Here is a 23,497-nt window from a genome sequence, read left to right as displayed (position 1 = left end):
TGAATACAGAAGAAATTAACATCACACACTTTTTGGTTAGAAAAGTTAATTTCTAAAATTAACAGAGGGGTCACAAAAGCAAACTTTGTATATAATAACAAGTTGTTTTGAAGTATTTTGTGAGTACCAAGAGGAGTTAAATGACTCATTTTAAATAAGTGACTACCATATAAATATACTATTTCATAAATTAAAACTATCAAAGATTATGAAAGCAAAGACTCTTCCTTCATACCTGCTCAAGCTAAACTCCAATTCCACAATGTTTCCCCATTCCCTAGCAAGTTCCATTGTGTTCAGTACATTCAGTCAGTGGTCAATATACAAATGGGTGCTCTATGCTCTTTTTACTAAGACATCAATGAAATGTTATATGGAACAAATAAGTAATTTATAGTTTCCACTTTTAAAGAGATAGCACAAATCAAATTCAGTTTTCCCATTCTTGTACAAACACTTGGTACAATTTGCTGGTACTTAAGGGTTTTCTGTTGTTTTTCATACATTGGTATGGATGTGATTAGGAAATTAAAGCATTCATTTTCTCTGGTTCTATTGAAACTTTGCAAACAAATACATGTGAACAAGATTATAGAGATATTTTACTTATACTAAAATGTGATTTGTATCAAAGTGTGGTTATGGCTTTATCAAACAGCATCTTCTGAGGCCAGGACAATATGGCACCATCCCTGAAGTGACCTTCGCAATCCGGAAAAGGTACAGTGCCCTTTTATTCGAAGGCAGCTGAACAGGCAGTGGGCTGATGGCTTCTGATGTGCAATGGAACAACAACTGAAACAGTTATTCTTGAAGAGTAACTAAGCTCACACCTCTCAATAGTAGACTGGCATTTAACAGAGGGATGTGGAGAAGAACGGGATGCTGAGATGAAGCCACACACACAGAGCCAAGAAGAATGGACAGCTGAATTAAGAAAACATGAACAATTTCCAGAATTTAAAATCCTGAATCATGACATGACACTAGTGGAATTCAGGTGTTTCTGGTACATGGACTGCTCTCACCCAATGTGAGGTTGAACTGTTGACCTTGCGTACATCCTACTTCACATATGAGTCTGTCAGATACGCTAAGCCTATAGGCTGAAGATGATGCCCCAACACTGTGGAGAAACCTCAAGTGACTGTCCAGGCAGCTGGCTGTTTCTGTCAACTCACAATTTTTTTGGAAGCTGCTTGCATGCACTTCCTGTTTTTATTTTTTATTAGGTAATATTATTTTCCTTCTTGGTTCTCTGAGGGAGTTGAAGATTAGTTATAGCTGAAGATTAATTAGGATAGAAAGTGAATTAGATACATTTTGGACTTACCAAAACAGGATAGATAATGGAATTATTTTCTCTGAATTTGTCTGAATTTGTCAAATAAAAATGGACTAGACATTGTTTAGGTATTTATTACTTGTATATATTGTATATAGTTATTGTACTTTTGTATATAGTTTTTCTTATGTTAGTTGTAGCCTTTTTCCTTTTTTCTTTTTATTAAAATAGAAAAGGGGAAATATAGTGATATTTTATTTGTACTAAAATGTGATTTGTATGTTAATAATAAAGTTGCCTGGGGGTCAGAGCTATTAGAGCCATAGCAAAAGCTGGGCGGTGGTGGTGCACGCCTTTAATCCCAGCACTTGGTAGGCAGAGCTAGGTAGATCTCTGTGTGTTCAAGGATACAGCCAGCATTGGAGACAAATGCCTTTAATCTCAATACCAGCCATAGAAGACCTGGAGGTCTGTACAGACAGGCAGTGACGAGGCAGTCATGTGGTTGGGTTTACAACCAATGAGAAGGCAGAACAGAAAGTCTATATAAAGACAAAAACACAGGAAGTAGGTCTCTTGGCTGAAGAGGTTAGCTGCAGCAGATGGGTAAGGCTCTTAGCTCTGATCTCTTGGCTTTTTTCTTTGCACTGGTTCTGTGTTTCTTATTTAATAAGATAGTTGGTTACATCTACACAAGATGGAAAGACAAAAGGCAGTGAGGAGCAATCCTTACGGGCTCTAGTGCTCCAGAGGTTCTAGCTCTCCATTTTGAGAACTTGGAGAATGTCTGAATATGGAAAGAAAACAAGGCATACTAAGGTTTTCTTTTTTGAGGGTGTTAAGCTGCCAAATCACATCTATGTTTTTGAGGGACTTAAAATTATGCATATAGTAAAGGGGAGAGGGCATTGCAGTATAAAGAGCACTCATCAGAAGTTGGACCCTGAATCCCAACTTTATGTCTGTCATTTACAAATGGTTTGGCCTTGAGTGAGATTCAGATATTTTAGCGTTTTTTAGGTCACCCATTTTATGTTTAATAAAATTTTCTGATTAATGGGAACAAAAATTTATTATCCTTTTTCCATTTCGATGAGATTATATTCCTTTTCATGTCCGGTTTTAATTTTCCAAACTGCCATGTGTCAACTGACAGAGATATACCCTGAGAAGAGCCTCAAAGGTGAATCTGTCACCATGCCAGTATCACAGAGCATGCTGATGTAAACTAAGATGGCTACGGAGAAAGTAGATGATACAATTTGTTGGGAAACACCTCAATATTTGTGGTTTATTATTGATGAAAATACTGCTATATAGTGCGTGACTGATTACTTCAACAAAGCTGCAAACACATTACACTCATTTAATATTTTGTAAGTATTTTCAAATATTTCTCAATGATTCAGTAGGTTTTAATGGATGTTTAATAGCATGCCAAGTTGAAATACCACTTTTAAATACCGATCTATTCTCTTATTAATGAATAATTAAAGTCCTCCTGATACTCTATTAAAAGAGGATTATACATGTATTTTTTAATCTTGAATTATATATAACATACATAAGAGAAAACATAACTAATTATCTGGGTGAAAACAATGAAAATATTGAACAGATCCTCCAAAAAGAATACAAGCAATATACCAGTTTCTAGGATGAATAGTGATACACACACACACCAAATGTGTGTACAAGGAACGCACAAGTACAGGAGATAATCTGGAGAGGAGAGCTCAGAGGATTTCAGCATATCCCACCATTACCTGCTCAACACTGGTTATTTTCATTCAATATCATGTCTGTGAGATTCATCCAGTTTTTGCACTCATCAGTAACTCATTTTATTTTATTTTATTTTACTTTTAGACGAGGTCTTCCTATGTAGCCCTGACTGTCTTGGAATTCTCCATGTATACCAGGCTGTTTTTATGTTGTTGTTGTGTTTTTTTTTTTTTTTTTTTTTTTGCATTGGTTGGAATTTACTCAAGAAAAATGAAAAATCTGTTCACATCTTAGATTTATATATAAGTGAACATAGAGCCTATCAAATTTTCTTTTTATCTTCTTTTTTATTATCTTCATCATTTTGATGACAAGGTCTTGCTCTGTACTACCAGGTGGCCTGGAACTTGCTATGTAGACCAGGCTGGCCACAAACTCACAGAAATCTGCCTGCCTCTGCTTCCTGAATACTGGGATTGAAGGTTTATGCCACCACACCCAGCAAAACTCTATTTCTAAATAGTCAAAAGCAAAAATACAAAAATGATCATCAACAGATAAATGAGAAAACAAACTGTGCTATATTCACATAATGGAACACTAAACAGAATAAAATAAAATGAACCTTTAAAAAAAATCAACTAGTAATGCAATATAGCCACAGCAATTATGCTGAATTACAAATAAGAACTTTTATTCCCCCTATATAAAATACAAACTAATCTACATTAATAGAGCAAATCAATGATTACAAAGGAGGCCAAGGACAGACAAGGGGTGAAACAGGATGAGGACTGCAAAGGAATATAAGGTTAACATTCATTAGAAGTAGATGCTGTCTACCAATGAGCCCATCAATGAATGAATGGAATATTCATAACAATCAGGAAAAAGGAACGACCATGTGCAACAATATATAAGACTATAAAAAATAATACAAACTACTTCCTAATTTAAGGTGGGGGGCAAAGTAAGATCACATTTGATGAATTCTATTCATGAACTACAGACTTGCAGAACTAATCAAGAGTGACAGACTCAGACCAATACATGTGGACAACAAGAGTAGGAGTACTAACTGCAGAAAGGGAACTTTCTGGGATGAATAGAAAGATTCTAAATCTTAAATTAGTAACTATATGTAAATTATACATCAATACATTTTATTTAGATTAAAGACATACTTTTAAGTTGTCAATCTAAAAATAACTTTGAAAAGTGAACTTTGAGCTAGCTGATGAGGTGGTTCAGGAGGTACACTAGCAGCCAAGCCTGACAATCTGAGTTCAATCCCTGGGACCCAGTGGTGGAAAGAGAAAACCAACTCCTGTAAGTTATCCTCTGACCTCTACATGTATACACCCCCACACAATAAATAATTAAAGGTAATTTTGTTGTTGTTTTCAGATGGGGCTTCTCTGTGTAGTCTTGGCTGTGCCGGCTGGAACTCACTCTGTAGACCAGACTGGCTTCAATCTCAGAAATACACCTGCTTCTGCATCCTGAGTGATGGGATTAAAGGCACGAGCCCAGCTATAAATATAATTTTTTAAAAAATCAACTTTGTTAACACGGTAAACTGGCTATAATTTTACAACAGACAATACAAGTGTCAGCAAGGATGGAGAAATACCAAAACACTAGTACACTGCTAATGAAAATACAAGATGATACAGTAACTTTAACAGCATTATTTGTAGTAACCTTCAAATAGAAATAATGTTGAATGTCCATCATCAACTACCTGTGGCTCATCACGTAAAAGTACCTATTACATAAGCCTGAAGACCTCAGTACAATCCCTGGAACCCACGTCAAGGTGGAAGGAGAAGATCAACCCCACAAGGTTGCCCCGACTTCCAGACGTGTGCCACTGCAAGTCCACACACACCCTACCCCCATCATGTGCAGACATGACAATCAATTTAAGGAATCAAGAAACCATACACTTCCAAAATTTTTTACACAATGTAATCTAAATACAACATGGCTTGTGACACACAAGTCTAGTTTCAACTAATAAAAAAGATGAAGGAGGACTGCTTTAGGATTTAGACACCAGACAGGAAAATATAGTGAAAATTACGTCCCAAAAACAAACAAACAAACAAATGTAAAAGAAACTGTAGGGGCTGGTGAGATGTTACAGCTGGTAAACGTATTTGCCATCCAAGGCCAGAAACCTGAGTTTTTTCTGACCTCCATATTCACACACAATTTAAAACCAAAACCAAAACCAAAAACACTACCCTCTTCTGGCATCCTCAGACAATGCGCACACACACACACACACACACACACACACACACACAGTACACCTATTTACATGCACACAAAACAATACACAAAATAATGATCAAGTAAGTAAGTCTTAGAAAATAATTTGCTGTGAGATGGTTCTTCTGTACGTTGTGAATATGTGTTCCTCTCATTGGTTGATAAATAAAGCTATTTTGGCCAATAACCAGGCAGAATAAGGTTAGGTGGTATAATCAAATTGGAGATGAAGAAGGACCGAGTCGGGGCAGATGCCAGCCAGCCACTGAGGAAGCAAGATGCATAGAAAATGAAGTAAAAGCCACGAACCACGTGGCAAAGCACAAATAAGAAATATGGGTTAATTTAAATGTAAGAGCTTACTAGTAATAAGCCTGAGCCATCAGACAAATATTTCTAATTAATATAAGCCTCTGAGTGGTTATTTGGAAATGGATGCGGGATGGGGCAGGACAGAGAAAAGCCTCCATTTACAATAATTAGTACAATGCTATTTTGTTGCTATTATAATATACAGCAAATAAATAGACCCTCTACAGAGCTTGTAAAACATAAAGACACAAACATGTCATTTCCAGAACAGATATCCATTTCAGTTTCCTCACTGAAACTATACACCAAAGAACATCAAAAAAGTACAAAGAGGGGCTAGAGAGATGGCTCGGGCTCAGGAATTAAGAGTGTACAGGTTCTTGCAGAGGACCCAAGTGAAGGTTCCAGCACCCACATCAGGTGGCTCACAATGGCCTGTAATCCCAGCTCCAGGGATTCCAACACCTTTTTTTGGCTCCTGCAGGCACTATACTTGTACACACATACACACACACACGCACACAAAATTTAAAAATTTGTTAAATATAGTTTTTAAAAAGCATATAGAAAGGGTCCAATAATTGTTTGAAAAATAAAGGACCTAGAAAACAGAAGAATGGAAATAGTTACATTCTTTCTTTCAAGAGCCTAGAATTCACTTCCCCTTACCTCCATCGCTTCCTGAGCGATCTCTGGCATGTGTGACTGAGGGACCAGTTGGACAAGCCCTGTAATTAATTCTGCTGTACTGCCTTGAGTTTCGGGGCCCTGTTTTCTTGGATTCTGTAAGAGAAAAGCAAATTTTATTTTGTATTGAATTTACTTATTTACATATATGTGTGTGTATATTGCACATGTATCCAGGGGGCCACGGCAGCAGAAGAGAGTGTTGGATGCCCAGAAGCTGATATGGGTGCTGGGAACACAACTCAGGAACCGTGGAAAAGTAGGAAGTGCTCTTAAGCACCACGTCATCTCCCCAGCTCCTTCAAATTTCATTTTATTTTGTTTTGTATTTGAGAAAAGGTTTCTTTGTGTAGCACTGGCTGTCCTGGAACTCACTCTGTAGACCAAGCTGGCCTGAACTCAAAGATCTGCCTGCCTCTGTTTCCTGAGTGCTGGGATTAAAGGCATATTTGAACTTCCTGGTTCAAACTTCAATTTTTAAAAGAATGTATTGGTAGGATTATCAGGCACAAAGTAAAGACCAACTGTAAACAGCTACATTTTCCTTTAGAGATGATGAAAATGTTCTATAAATGACAAACAGGAGTGGAGGGGGTAAGTACTAAGGGTTGAACCTATGGCCTCATTCACGAAATGTGAAGCAAGCTATAACCTTACCATGAAATGATGTCTTTTTATAGTATGTGAATTGTAACTCAACAAAAACACAATTTTTTTAAGCTGGGCAGTGGTGGTTATGTGAATAATAACTCAATAAAAATATACTGTTTTTAAGTCAGGCAGTGGTGCCACATGCCGTTAATCTCAGTACTTGGGAGTTTGAAGCCAGCCTGGTCTACAGAGTGAGTTCCGGGACAGTCAGGGCTACAAAGAGAAACCTTGTCTCAAATACCAACAAACTATATATATAATTTTTTTAAAAATCAGATTTATTGAGGGTTCTCTTAATTTGCAGTTCTGTTAACAAACGTCATATCAGTAGACTCCTAATTGAATAGACACTAGCTTTTCAACTAAGAAAATATATTAGAGGCTAGGCATATAAATCAATACTAGAATGCTAAATTTCAATCCCAGAACCACAAGGGAAAAAGAGAAAACTGGACACATCAGGAATCCAAGGGTTAAGTCCTGTTCAGTGCATACAGCTGGGCTGGGGATGTAGCTCAGTTGGTAGAATGTTTGCTTAGCACACAGAAAGCTCTGGGCTATATTCCAGCACTTGGGAGACAGAGGTAAGAGGATCAAAAATTCAAGGTCACCTTTGACTACATAATGAATCAGAGGCCAGCCTGAGATACATGTAACCCTGTCTTAAACAATACAATCTACATAGCCATGTTAAAGAAAAACTTGAATCCACATCTAAAGAAAGCAATACTCCAGTCACTGTGGAAAAATGCCATCATGTACTAAGAAATTACTACTCTTCCTAAATATGAAGTTTACCTATTCAACAAACTGTTTCTGATAATTGTAAAACTCTATTTACACTTAAATAATATATGGTTTGATGTCATGAGAGTGTACACTTGTAGTCCCAGCAATTAGCAGGCCAAGTCATGCGGCTCCTGAGTTCAGGAGCAGCCTGGGCTGCACAGGGAGACCTAATTTGGAAAAACAAAGAGAAAAAGAACATATGATTCATTTAAGTAAAACCAACTGAATTTATATCTGTATTTTATTTGTTGATTACATATTCTTCATTATAATACCTAACATATATTCTCACCTAGTATAACTGTAATTACAAACGCCTGTCCATTTTCTGATGTTCACTATTCATTTATAACTCTACAGAACTTGTTGAACAGCAAAGACATAGCAATAAAAAAGAAAGATGCCTGTTGGGGAATGTTATTTTAAGGTGTGTTACTTTTGTTTATATTGCATTTGTTTAACTCTGTAAAGCTGTGTTACTGTGCCTGTCTAAGGCATTTGATGGTCTAATAAAGAACTGAACGGCCAATGGCAAGGCAGGAGAAAGGCGGGGCTGGCAAGCAGAGAGAGTAGATAGAAGGAGAAATCTGAAGAGAGATCAAGAAGTAGCCAGAGAAGGAGGAGGACTCCAGGGGCCAGGCACCCAGCTACAGAGCAAGACACAGAGTAAGAGACAAAGAAAGGTAGACAGGAATAGGAAAGATAAAAGCCCAGAGGCAAAAGATGAACGAGATAATTTAAGTTAAGGAAAGCTGGCTATAAATAAGTTAAGCTAAGGCTGGCATTCATAATTAAGAATAAGCCTTCTTGTGTGATTTATTTGGGGGCTGAGTGGTGGGCCCCCCAAAAGAGCAAAAACAAACAAAAACAGATGCTGCCGGGCATGATGGCACATGAATTTAGTCCCAGCACTCAGGAGGCAGGTGTATCTTTGTGAGTTTGAGGCCAGCCTGGCTTACACATCAAGTTCCAGTACAGAGAGAGTTGCATAATAAAAGAGACATTGCCTGAGAAAGACAAAAAAGAGGAGAAGGAGGAGAAAGAAGAAGAGGAAGAAGAAGGAGAAGAAAGCAAGAAAGCGGAAGGAAGAAAGGGAGGGAGGGAGGGAGGGAGGGAGGGAGAGAGAGAGAGAGAGAGAGAGAGAGAAAGAAAGAGAAGGAAAGAAGGAAAGAAAGAGATGTCTCCTATCTCCCAATAGTCTCATGAGGAAAACAAGCATTAATTAAATTACTAAATAAATACCAAACTGCAAATGAGGTAAGAACTATTAAAGTACCCTCTGCCAGGAGATTCAGAGGCTGGGAATGTGGCCCAGTCAGTGAGGTCTCCATAAAGTGGACACTATAACTTAGAGTAGAGATAGAGATGTAAGAAACGATGGCAGTTAATGAGAAAGGTGGAAAACATGGAGTAACACAAACCAGGACAAAGATGGTAAAAAGAGAAGACAGAATTGTATTACTTTAAAAATACCATGATTGAGACCATGTTTATATTTCTCTTATTAACGAAATTTTAGAATTTATCTGTAAATATTCTTTTTCCTATGGTTACTGGGGAAAGTTACTTAACCACTAGATGGCAGCAAAGGAAGCAATTTCCATGGAGCTAGGATGCTGTCAAATATAGTGACAGTTGCCAATCAAACAAAACCCCACCCACCCAGCCAACTCAACCAAACAAAACAAAAGCCCCACAAAGGGCAAGGAGGGTCAGGCCAGTGGTAGAGCATCTGCAGGCATTACAAGACTACTAGACTCTGGTTCAATCCCCAACATCATCAAGGAAAACAAAAAGGATTTCCATAATTCTTGGAAAATAGCAAATTTTACTTAAACTTCTTTGCCTCAAACAATTCAACTCTTGTTCTTCAAACAATAACCTTCTTAACATGAAAAACACTGGTGAGTTTGGTTTATTGTTGAACATAAATTACAGCCATGTAAACAAAGTAACCCCAGTATTCTGTGGCATTCATAGTGAGATGCCATAACTCATGCCACACACCAGAGAAACCAAAAAAAGAAGTGTTATTATTTCAGAGTCCACTGACAAATTTTATGTAATTTTTCCAAGTCAATGATCTAACCATTCTATTACAATCTCAAAATTTTGGTAGGCTTTCAAAAAAGCTCAAAAAGCTCAGAGATTTTCTTTTGGGGTTGATCCTTTGGGAACTTCAGCCTCTCTGTCTCTATTATGTCATTACCAGAAAAATTTCTCATGTGTAAATATTTTTAAAATTCTGGAGTGGAAGCATGATGATATAGTCCTGTATTACCAGCAGGGATGTTGAGTTCAAGGTCAACACAGGATACACAGCACGACTGTTTCAAAAAGCATATGCACACACACAAACATGGGAGTTCATATTATTCTTGAAACCATAGGCATTTAGTTATGAATGCCTGTATTTTAGTTATTTGAAAAGCATAGCAGCAAAAGTGTAAAACACCAAAGCATTTGAAAAGCCTGGCACTGAGTACACCAATTAGAAATGTTACTTGACAGTGTTCTCCAAGGATTAGGGATCCTGAGAAATGTTAAACATATCATCCTATTAACAATTCAGATAGTTTTATTTGAACATTAGTAAGAACATAAATGTCTTTTATTAATAGTAGCAGCAACCAACCTTATCACTTATTATATGCCAGGAATTGTTCCTCAAAGCTCTATACATGCTAGTTCACTCTCCTGAAGGATCTCTCTGCAGTAGGAGCTATTATTACCTACTATTTCAGGTGAAAAACCTAAGGGGCAAAGGTTAAAGTAAACCACCTGCTACTAACTAGTCTTTCTTCAGAGCCCATACATTTAATCCTTTCCTGTAACTATCACTTGGTGACAGTATTTACATTGTATTACTCTGTGTACCAAAGTGATGTTCTCAGGAATCTAGTATCATCTGAGGCAATAAAAAGCAGAGTTACGGCAATAACTGAATAACCACTCTCATTTTACTTTCTCTTCTAATACAGTGATAGAGGCTGGTGACGGAAAACAGGGAACTAGCTATAAATGCTAATTTGCTCAGTAATAGAAAAAACCATGAGTGGTGTAGATGCAGAGCACACTGCTTTTATAGTTGCTTGTTCCACTTGACCCCAGGAGTACACCTGATCATAATGCATGATCTAAAACAGACCAAGGACAATGATGCCACTAAAGTCATTCAACGATAAGGAAGGGGAAGGTTAGGAAAGGTGGTCTAATTCTATTACAATTCTCTGGAAATGAGTTTTCTTGGCAATGTCTTAGAGGTTGTTACTTATGATTAGAAAGGATTTTGTCCTTTTAATTCAACTAAATTAGTGGAATAATTTCAAAGCATTTCATTAAAAATACTTACACAAAGCAAAAGCTTTGGATCTGCATGAATTAGTTTCACCATGGACAAAAGAAGGCACTTATAGCTCCTTGTCTCCAGATCTGTAGGCTTTTCTTTAAATTTAAGGCTTGTTACCTTTTCTTTAAATGTAAGACTCTGGTAACAAAACAAAAACATGACAGCATCTTAGTGAGAATCAGATTCAGAATAACAGCTATATTTTATAGAAGAAATTATTTAAAAAGCTTTGAAAACAGACACATTTCATACCACCAAATGGCTATTAGTAGAAATGTAAGCTAATAAGCATAAATTTATCATTGCATTTGAAAAAATGATTTTATAGCATTTACATTATTCTTATATAATAATCTAGTAAGCTTTAATGAAAATCTAAAGGACTAAAGGCATAATATCAAGTTGGCTCCTGGGTTAAAAAACTGACTTTCAAAATATGAAAATGTAAGGAAAAATATTGGGTCTATATCTTACACACATATACATACTGGGGAACTCAAATTAGCAAACACTTATCATACATACATACACACACACACACACACACACACACACACACACACACAAATATCCTATAAACTGTGCAACATTATCATTTGTAAGATGCATCACTTCTTGTCTGTAGTAAAAGAAATGAAGGGCTACTTTGAATCCCAGGATACTGCACAAAGGGAGATAAACATCTACTTTCAGACAGAAGTAAAAGTACACTCTTTAGAATTCATGAAACATTCTCTGTAGGCAACCTCTGTATTTATAGCTTGGTTATGAATTTGCTTTTTTGTTTTGATGGCATTTCCTCTTTCAAGTTATAGAATGCATGCATTTGACTTTTTGCCTAAGACTATTCGTAAAACAGAACTCTTCAGTGACAATGTGGTTCAGTTACAGAGATACTATGGTCAATTAAATAATTAATACTGGATGTCAGCCAAAAAAAAAAAATCCAGGGGCTGGAGAGTTGACTAAGCAGTTAAGAGCACTGACTGCTCTTCCAGAGGACAAGAGTTCAAATCCCAGCACCCACATGGCAGCTCACAACTGTCTGTAACTCCAAGATCTGACATCATCACACAGATATACCTGCAGGCAAAATACCAATGCACATAAAAGTAAAAAATTTTAAAAATAAAATAATTTGTAGCAGTGAACACATCTAGATACAGAGCCTGGGTGCTGGCAGTGAGCACATATAGATAGATACAGGACCTGGGTGACTGCAGTGAGCACATATAGATAGATACAGGGCCTGGGTGACTGCAGTGAGCACATATAGATAGATACAGGGCCTGGGTGACTTCAGGGAGCACATATAGATACAGGGCCTGGGTGACTGCAGTGAGCACATATAGATACAGGGCCTGGGTGACTGCAGTGAGCACATATAGATACAGGGCCTGGGTGACTGCAGGGAGCACATATAGATAGATACAGGGCCTAGATGACTGCAGTGAGCACATATAGATAGATACAGGGCCTGGGTGACTGCAGTGAGCACATATAGATACAGGGCCTGGGTGACTGCAGTGAGCACATATAGATACAGGGCCTGGGTGCTGGCAGTGAGCACATATAGATACAGGGCCTGGGTGACTGCAGGGAGCACATGTAGATACAGGGCCTGGGTGACTGCAGTGAGCACATATAGATACAGGACCTGGGTGACTGCAGGGAGCACATATAGATAGATACAGGGTCTAGATGACTGCAGTGAGCACATATAGATAGATACAGGGTCTGGGTGACTGCAGTGAGCACATATAGATACAGGGTCTGGGTGACTGCAGTGAGCACATATAGATACAGGGCCTGGGTGCTGGCAGTGAGCACATATAGATACAGGGCCTGGGTGACTGCAGTGAGCACATATAGATACAGGGCCTGGGTGACTGCAGTGAGCACATATAGATAGATACAGGGCCTGGGTGACTGCAGTGAGCACATATAGATACAGGGCCTGGGAGCTGGCAGTGAGCACATATAGATAGATACAGGGACAGCAGATTATACAGCCTTTACTTAGCCATGACAAACATCTCTGCAGACAGACTGTTTTCTTTCAATTAACAATTAGAGATGAGACATCCCACAACATACACAGTTCTCAATTTTCAAGTGTTTAAGAAATAAAATACTCAAACTCTCCAGCACCAAGGCAAATGTTTATCAGATGTATTTAGTAAGTTCTGTGTAGTGTTTGTTCTTGTTAAACCATAGATATGTATGAGTGTGTCTGTCTGTCTGTCTAGCCTGAATCAAGGTGAAACCTTCACTGAACAAATTCACTATGATGTAATTGATGTGATATCACCACTGCACAGGAACCACACAACCAGAGGACAATCAGTCGACAGAAAAATTTTCTCTGATTTAGTAATCATTTTGTAAGTAAGTAATTTTTAGTTGAATGTCAGGTACTAGCATGTAGATTTTGTTCTATGGTATGACTGACTAGTAGGAAAGCCAAAACTTGAGGAATTTCAAATACTTCTTTTAATTGAATAGCCATTAGTGGGTTTTATAATGTCCAGAATAATTTGCTGCTTAACCCAAAAAACAAAAACAAACAAACTTGTTTCTTTAGTAGAAATGTAAAAAACAAGAAAAAAAACCAACCCTTCATTTTAGGATCTAACCTGATACATGCTCTTGGGTGAGAAAGACAGTCCACTATGCCAGGGAAGAAACCCCTAAGGCAGAGGTTCAGGCAGTCAATTAGGAACTGAAACCACCTGCTAACTTAAGACTATGAAACTGACTTACAGGCATGGTAAGAAACATCTATGCCAAAATAACAAAAGTAAAAAACTTCACCTTTGAATTTTATTAAAGCATATTTCTAGTTTTAAAATATAAATTACTGATGACACAAATATTTCAAAATTTTAAAAATACTACTAAAGTACAAAAAACAAAAAAGAAGTAAACATGGGAACAGTACTCATGAAACCAGTGAGTTCCCATATCAAAAGCAACCTTTAAAACAGTCCTTAGAAGCATGGCACCCAGACAAACATTATGAAGACAAATCTTTAAACGGTCATCTGAATCTAAAATTTTAAACTGGTTTTGTGGGAGAGAAATAACCCAGATAGAGAAATTTTTAGTTCAGTCAAGTAAGAAGTTCATCCACTGATTCATTCACACACACAAGCTTCATTATCCACCAATGTGGATATGACCTGCTACTGAGGTAGAACAACCAAGGAGCAGAGCAGAGACGAGGCTGGGTATCAAAAAACCCTCAGAATGAACTCTGCTCGACCATTCATGTGACACTGTAATTCCTTAACAATATTTGGCCTTAGTTTGCTTAGTTATCGAAACAAATCAAACAAAACATTTTCAAAGAGTTGAAACAATAAAATCCCATCCAATGCAAGCTATATATAATAAAAACTCTTAGGAAACTGGTTAAGTTTATTCAAAACAGCTTCAGGGCTGCTCTATAGCAGAATCAAAAAGTAACAACCTATTTTTATCTTGGTGAAGAAAAACAAAATCGAAGTAATTAGCTTTTTGGCTTTAAAAAAAATGTGTACATGTGTGTTTTGCCTGCTTGTGTGTGTATGCATGTGCACCACGCACATGCTGGTGCTGGCAAGGTTCAGAAGAGGTGCCAGATCCCCTGGAACTAGAGAGAAGAATCTTCATGAGCCACTTTATGGGAGCTGGGAACCATAGTCAGGTCTTCTCTAAGAGCAACAAGTGCTTCTAACTGCTGAGCCATCTCTCCAGCCCCCAAGTAACTACTGCTTTCTACCAATTAACTTACCTCCAAAATTGTAGGCAGTTGTCAGGCTTTGAAACACACATATTAGTTTACCTTTTGATACACAGAACTGTTTTTTGAAACAAGATCTTACTATGTAGTCCTGGCTGGCCTCGAATTCATGGAGATTTGCTTGCCTATGCCACCCAAGAGCTGGGAATAAGGTATGTTCCATTATGCCCAGCTACACAAAACTTCTAGATTGCTACTTCTGCAGCAAAGTGAAGGCCCAGATTCCTAAGTCTCCAAATCATTTGAAGCAATGCAAATAAGAAATAGCCCATGATCCTAGCATTAGCAGCAGGCACATCTGTCGCCTATTCATACATAAGCAGAGAGGACTGCTGCTTACCTTAAGGATTCACAAACTCTAAAATTTCCTTACTCTATATAAGTAAGTCAGAGTGATTTTCCACTTTCTCTGATTAAAAATATTAACCATGTGGTGATACATGCCTTTAATTCCAGCACTTGGGAGGCAGAGGCAAACAGATCTCTGTGAGTTCAAAGCCAGCCTGGTCTACAAATCAAGTTCCAGAACAGCCAGGGCTGTTACACGGAGAAACCCTTTCTCAAAAAACAAAACAAACAAATAACCAGAAAATTTTCCTACAGCCATCACACACACACATTCAAAATTCTAGGCCGGGCAGTGGTGGCGCACGCCTTTAATCCCAGCACACGGGAGGCAGAGCCAGGCGGATCTCTGTGAGTTTGAGGCCAGCCTGGGCTACTAAGTGAGTTCCAGGAAAGGCGCAAAGCTACACAGGGAAACCCTGTCTCGAAAAAAAGGAAAAAAAAGACAAAAACAAAACAACAAAAAAACACAAAAACAAAATCAAAATTCTATATATAGGAATATACAAAGCGTTAAAACACTGGGAAGAGCTAGAGAGATGGCTCAGTGGTTAGGAGCTTTACCAGGAGACCAAGCTCAATCCCTGGCACTCGGCTCAGGTGGCTCACAATCACCTGCAACTCCACGGGGGGGGGGGGGGGATTTTTATGCCTCTGGCCTCCATGGGCACCTACACTCATGTGCACCTACCCACACATACAATCATGTAATTAAAAATAACAAAAATGACTCTTAGAAAACACTGGGAAGGTGGTGGAAGCAGGAAGACAGTGAGTTCAAGGTCAGCCAAAGCTACATGACCTGTATCTCAAAAAAAAAAGAAGTTTAAAAGTAATTCTGAAAATTAAATGTATATTGCTACTTCCAAAAATAACAATAAGAATAGACATAAAACAAAATTCCTATCATTGATGTTCTTGAACCACAAGCCATCCTCTCTAGTTACAGATTTAAGGAAACAGTGATCATAGTATACCATAGGGCTCATAGGGTCAACTAACAACCAAATCTAAGAAACTTCTAAATGTAAAATATATCAGACTATCAAGCAAATCTGTGACTGTTCAAAAGAATGAGGTTCATTTTGTGTCAGCAGTTATGCATAAAAATTAAATGGCGGGCCTAGAGAGATGGCTCAGAGGTTAAGAGCACCGACTACTCTTCCAGAGGGCCTGAGTTCAATTCCCAGCACCCACATGGTGGCTCACAACCATCTGTAATGAGATCTGGCTCCCTCTTCTGTGTACATAATAAATAAACAAATCTTCAAAAAAAATTAAATGGCAGAGGTATTAGCAAGCTATAAAACAGGAAGCAAATATGAAACTTTCACCAATTCCATTATATCTCTTACCAGCATAAGATGTATAATAAACTTAGGTAATAAATACAAAGTCTTCCTTTGCAATGTTGAAAATTGATCCTAACGGCCAATGCATATTAGGTAAGCACTTAACCACTGAGCTATATCCCAACACACAGTAATCTAGTATTGGAGTTACCGCTCAGTGGTCCAGGTGTGCATAGTAGAGGCCCTAGTTTTGACTGTTAGCATGCTCTCCTAATGCAAAAACAAAGGTGGGGATGAGTCAAAAGAATTACTAAAGCTTAAAGAAAATAAAGTCTAGATAAATAAGATTTACATAGCCATTATATATGTTAATGGTAACATATACACCTGTAACAAATTTTTTAATTAAAAAGATACTGTGTCCTTGCCATCACAAAAAGTCAACTAAAGTAAGCTTGCATATGAAACTTTATTTAATAAAATACCACTGGGCAGGGGATATAGTATAGTATATGTCTGGCATTCATGGGGAACCTAAGACTGATCTCTAGCACTGAAGGAAAACAAACAAACGATCAAACCATGACCTGTCCTTTCAGCTATTGCTTTTAGGATAAATAATGCCAAAGCTGCTTGAATAGAAAACGTCTTCATTTGAACAGCTGTTATGTTTTTTAAATCCTCAAAAACTGCTGCTACAACTGGATAGGAACGAACCTAACTGTATAAAACAAAGTATTTTGTGTATTTTGTATACTGATGATAGGAACTTGGAAAGAGAAGCATGCCAGGGAGGAAGCTGTTTAAATTACAAGTGTGAGATGGATAGTTTATTAGATAAAACCAACAAGTGAAGACATACTATATTTTCTTTTGAAATGACATGATATGACTACAATGGTAACTATACACAGAAAAGTCAAAGAAAGAACAGACTTTTCTGAGGTAGTTCCAAGGGGTCATATATACTTACAGCCACAGAAACCCACTGCCATGCAAAGCAGTGACTGGTTGGCATCTGGCCATGTGAGCGACAGCAGCCAATAAGAACAGAAAATAAGCAGAAGACAAAGCACCACCAATCAATGAAGAGTTGCCATGTAAATACTCTTCCTACACACAGACAGAAATCACGTATACAACTCTGACTAGCTGAGGAAACTACTCACTTCCCATGAGCTTTCTGTACTAACCCATCTCTTGGAACACAATTTCAAAGTATGCCTTTGTTAAGCTTAAATAAAGTCAATGTCAAAGTGCCTATCAATTTTTGCTCAAATTTTGCTGAATGATCGTATTTACTAAAATGTATATATCTTTGAGTAGAAATTGTTTCAGTCTGTTTCTAATTTTCTGTGTACTATTCAGCATCAGGACATTCACTCTAACCCACGGGTCTGGTTGCATTGCTCATCCTTGAAAGTAAGAAACAAATCAAAACATCTGAGTAAGAAAAAGTTCAAGTGAAAACAGAAGAAAGGTGACATTCACTAGGATATTATTAGCATTTTCTGGAAATTTTTCTTAAAGAAAATCAGCTCACTTAACAAACACAGTGAAAAACAGATCCTGTTAATCAGCAGCAGTGGCACTGTATTACACCACACACAACATTCATGGAAGGAAAGAGCCAGCCGACCCTCTAAACGCAAGTCCGCAGCAATGAGATGAAGACCCTGAAGACGCAGTGGACAGGTGAACTCAAAACCCAGGGTTTCTTACTGGTGCCATCCGTATTGCTGGGTGCGCTCCACAGCCCTGCACTGCTTTATGAAGTGTTTCACCAAACATACTTCGAAGTTCAACTGAGTGACAATAGACAGCATCAATCTTGGGCCACCAATCCAATGCAGACTAGAGAAAAACAAGAGAACATAGAGTACAAAATCACATGACTTGTATACTTTTACCACTGTAATTCTAGCTTTTAATCTTTGTGAGAAACTTTCTAAGACCATGCAAACACACAATATGATTTTCAAAGTCTTCAAATGATGTCTTTAGGTCAAACATTAACCAGACATACTATATTTTAAAATATAATAATGAGCATGTGCAAATGAGACTTTCCTTTCTCAATAATGTCATATTGAATTTAAAACCAAAATATTTGGAAAATTCTTTAGCCAATCTTTGTCTTTTTTTAAAAATGTTTATCACATTTCAGAAACACATGCACATATTATATATTTTTTATATCATAGCTTTCCATGAAATTAGTAGTTCAACATAATGTTGAAAGACTATGTAAACCATTAGTTAAATGCTTACAAACAACAATAATCAACAACATGAAATTAGTAAATGAAATAAAGCCATTAGTAACCCAATAATCTTTAAGTTGATAAGCAGATGGCACAATACATGGAAGACTAAATGGTCACCATAAACAAAGACAGCCGATCCTACCTAAGTACTTTTATTTTTACAATCCCAGAGATTAAAGTCAGGCCTTTGGAGCTTTTGTACATTAAGCAAGTGGTCTACCACTCCCCTACATCCTCAGACGAAGTTAAAGATTCTTAAAATTATTATTTTATATAGATATTTTCCTACTTCTGTTTAGCCTACCTCGCTAGCTTATGAAGCCTGTTTCAATTAAAATGTATCCTCAATGACCTTTACTTTAAATAATATATTTCAATTTTAAATGCTTCAAAACATAATGGTGAAAATTCACTAATGTTTATTATCAGTTTATAGAAAAATGATCAGATAAACTTTCACCACTTATATAGATTATATATGAAAACAATATGCTTAAAATATGAATTTTCAATTGCTAATATTCTGGTTAAAAATCTGATAGAATAATAACATATTTGCATAGTAAATACAGGTAATTTAACAACTTCACACATCCTACTCATTATTTTTTATTCAAAATCAAGCTCGTCTTAACATTTAAGTTCTCATTCATACCTCACAGTATTTTGAGTCTCAATCTCTATTTACAAGAAACCTAGAAACAAAACTAAGGCAGGCATAGTGGTATACACTGTTAGTCCTGACCCACGGGAGGCTGAGGCAGGAGGATGCTCAAGGGTAGACTGGGCAACACAGCAAGGCTTCATCTCAAAAAAGAAAGAAAATAGGGGTCAGAGAAGTGCTGGGGGATGTCTTTCTGTATGTACCCTGTGAATATATATTGTTCCCATTAGTTAATAAATGAGCTGCTTTGGCCTATGGCAAGGCCGCTTAGAGGCAGACAGGAAATCCAAGGAGAGAGAGAGGAAAGAGAAAGGCAGAGTCTAAGAGGAGACACCAGCCTGCTACCCAAGGAACAACATGCCAGCAGATGGATAAGCCATGGAACACGTGGCAAAACACAGATTAACAGAAATGGGTTAATTTAAGATATAAGAGCTAGCCAGGCGGTGGTGACACACGCCTGTAATCCCAGCACTTGGGAGGCAGAGCCAAGCAGATCTCTGTGAGTTCGAGGCCAGCCTGGTCTACACAGCTAGTCCAGGATAGGCTCCAAAGCTATAGAGAAACCCTGTCTCGAAAAACAAAAACAAAAACAAAAAAATAGTAAGAGCTAGCTAGCAAGAGACCTACCATAGACTATACAGTTTGTAAATAATATAAACCTCTGTATATTTTACTTGGGTCCCAGTGGCTGTGGGACTGGGAGGGGGGGGACACAGAAAAACTTCTGACTACAGACAAGTTCAGTTAAGACACTTGCTGCTCCTACAGAAAACCCCCATTCGATTCTCAGCACTCACAAGGTAGCGCACAACTGTCTGTACCTCCAGTTCCAGGGAATCTAACACCCTCTTCTGGCCTCTGCAGGCACCAGACATGTATGTGATGCACAGACAACTGTACACATTAAAAATTCATTAATTAATTAAAAAATATAAATAAGATTTATGGTTAAGTTTGTCTCTCAGATATTTAACTTAGCTAAGTCCTTCCGACAAACTTATCAAGTTTACCGTCTCCATTTCTTTTCATGCTGTTGTAATTAAATACTCTGACAAAAGCAACTCAAGGGCGGGAGAGTTTATTGAGCCCACAGTTTCAAGGTTTAGTGGCAAGGAAGTCACTGAAGCAGGAGCCTAAGAGAGCTGCTCACATGAAACCCACAATCCATAAACAGAAACAAAGAGCAACGTTGAACACGTACATTTAGAACCCAACTTCTTTCTCTACTCCACTGCCTAGATTGGGGCCACACAGTCCTTCCCACCTGAGTCAACACAATCTAGATAATCCCTCATAGACATGCTCAAAGGCTCATCTGCAGATCTTAAAAACTTGACCACACTAATGAGCACAGTCATAGAACAGATTTCTCAACTTTGGGGCACTGACTTGCCCAAGTCAATCAATGCAACTGGATTTCTGTTTTTTCAAGAACCTCAAAGTAACAAAAATGCTGAATGATTTTTTTTTAAAGTGCTCCAAGTGAGTTCCTACTTCTTCCTACACACTACATAAAATCCTGCCAGAAACTGATACACTAAACAGACAGGCATCCTTTTTAATAACCTACACAAATTATTGGGAGTGGGTGCTGTTTTCAGTTTTGGTTATTATTTTCATCTGGTTGTTTTTGACACAGGATCTTGCTGGAATTCAGTATGTCGTCCAAAGTAGTCTAGAACTATTTGTTCTCCTGCCTCAGTCTCTTAAGTGCTAGAACCATAAGCGTAAGCCACCACAACCAGCTTACTATGTAAGCATTTTTGAAAACTGTAAAAGTGTACCATGGTAATAAGTATATACTCTATATTAACTAACAGGCTTAAGAATTATTAATTTTATAATTTTCCTTTTTCATAAGGAATTAATCCATTTATTTCAAAATAAAGGAAACACTTTCAAATAAAAGAGGCACTAAAAATTAGACATCAATTGAGTTAGTAAAAAAAAACAAAAGTTTAGCGTTTTGATCAGTTACTAAGTGTGTCCATTCTGAAACTAGTCAATTTAAATAGACATTTCCCCTTAATAATACTTTATTTAAAAGTATTTATACTCATATAAGTGGATTATACATTCCTAACAGGTTATTTAAATTATTTTCAAATACCCTGGAAATTACTTTTTAACAACCTCTTGGCAGAGATTACCTTCAGTATATGAAGTATTAATAAGCAAACTACAATAAATTGTTACAAGGAAAAATCTGCAATAAACTAATATCCCAGATGTAGTACGTTCATGTCCATGTATACTTCTTATTTTCCCAACTGCACATCTAATTTAACCTTTAAAAAGCCTATACAGGAGCCCACCAGGAGTGGCACACATCTTTAATCTCAGCACTCTGGAAGCAGAGGCAGGTGGATCTTTATGAGTTCAAGGCCAGCCTGATCTACAGAGTGAGTTCCAGGACAGCCAGGGCTACACAGAGAAACCTTATCTCAAAAAAATGATAGATAGATAGATGGATGGATGGATGGATGGATGGATGGATGGATAAGCAAGCTTATACAGATAAAGTATATAACATAGATCTTAAAACTATAGTTTATTTCTTAGTGCACATCATTTTTAAAAAGTAACAGTACAAATACCAATTTAGAAACTGCTAAAAACTTACACTGCAACAAAATTCAAATAGTGAATAGACTTTTAAAATTTCCAAAAGAAATTGGAATGTCTTAGATCTAAACCCAGTAATTATAAATTGCAAATGGGGACATCTCACAAAAGCAAAATAAAACTCTAAGCATCATTTCTAATTCTACATTAAACCAGAAAAAATAATGAAACTTTTATCTTTTAAGGGAACACAATAATTTAAAAAACTGTCAACTGGATTAAGAAAAGGAGAGCTTAGGAGGAATACTGAACTGTTTAAAAACAACGTATGTTTAAAAACATATATACACAAATAAATAAGTCTAAGATCTGAACTCCATGACTCTCAGAAAGAATTCATATGACATGAAGATATACATTTTCCTACTAAACATTCCCAGTTAAACTCTATTAAATACTTGATTACATAAATTTGCATATTAACTGTTTTAAATAGTTCTTTACAATTAAAAGTATTTTAGAGTCACTATTTGTAGCCTCAAGCCCGGGTGGAGGGTGGAATCTAACAGAAACAATTTACCAAGCAATCTCTAAGGATGAGGATAACTAAAGTATAACCTGAAAGTCATGTTGGAAGACCAGTGTGGTGGCTTAGTCCTTTACTTCCAGTACTTAGAAGGCAGAAGCAGGTGGATCTCTGTGAGTATAATGTCAGCCTGGTCTATATAGTGAGTTTCAGGCCACCTAATAGTACATGATGAGACCTTGTCTCAAAAAACAAATAAACAAAAAGACACTTCCACATTATTTGAGTTGTTTACAAGCTATTGCACTGAACAGCTGCTAATACATAGTTTTTAAAACTGAGTCAGTATAGGAGCTTTGTAAACACAAATGACTCCGGACGCAGACGCACTCTGTCTTCACACATGCAGCACTCCTTAGAGAGGGTGCACACACTTTCACCAGGCACACTGAGGCATGCAAGGGACTAACACTGCAGGCATGCTTGAAACCCAGGAAAGAGCAGCTCAGCCACTTACAGCAGTGCCAAGTCCATGCTTGAAAGTGCTCTACGTATTCAATTATAGACAAAAATAGTTCACGATTAAAGTGACTAGTCACAGAATAGTCAAAAACTATAAACTTGGATTTATTACATTTTAACCATTTCTATAAAGTTATCCAGTTAATAAGTGGAATACTTTCAATATTTTAAATCAAAGGAGGGAGTAACATCTTATTTTTTAATTACATATAAACTTGTGAGATTAAAAAAAAAAACGTCTTTTTTGTTTGTTTCTAACTTTAAAGCTGAACCTTGGAAGGAAAATAGTCTGAGTCATTATACTGGCAAATGTACAATTTTTTAAAAGTTTTTCATATAAACATATTTTATCTCCACTGAGATTCATTAGATTATCCTCTATGGAACTAATTATATTCACTATAATGTTTACCTATAATCTGTGTCAGTGATAGCCAACTGAGGCAGTACTGTT

At 37.2% G+C, this 23,497-nt stretch overlaps 1 protein-coding gene across 12 annotated transcripts in view; it reads right to left on the bottom strand.

Moving 5' to 3' along the window:
* Nf1 (neurofibromin 1) overlaps positions 1-23,497 on the bottom strand; it is a 256,805-nt gene that overhangs the window by 152,932 nt on the left and 80,376 nt on the right. For 9 of the 12 annotated variants that reach the window (XM_028866918.2, XM_028866927.2, XM_028866928.2 and 6 more), the window contains 4 exons: positions 23,039-23,068; positions 18,219-18,350; positions 11,079-11,213; positions 6,269-6,382 (listed from right to left, as the gene is read on the bottom strand). In XM_028866918.2, the coding sequence (XP_028722751.1) occupies positions 6,269-6,382; positions 11,079-11,213; positions 18,219-18,350; positions 23,039-23,068 (411 nt within the window). The remainder of the gene's footprint in view (positions 1-6,268; positions 6,383-11,078; positions 11,214-18,218; positions 18,351-23,038; positions 23,069-23,497) is intronic. The other 3 variants (XM_028866920.2, XM_028866923.2, XM_028866926.2) reach the window with 1 other exon arrangement.

The sequence above is a fragment of the Peromyscus leucopus genome, chromosome 8b (genome assembly GCF_004664715.2).
Source record: "Peromyscus leucopus breed LL Stock chromosome 8b, UCI_PerLeu_2.1, whole genome shotgun sequence".
Lineage (NCBI taxonomy): Eukaryota > Metazoa > Chordata > Mammalia > Rodentia > Cricetidae > Peromyscus > Peromyscus leucopus.
This window is presented reverse-complemented; position numbering and strand designations above follow the sequence as displayed.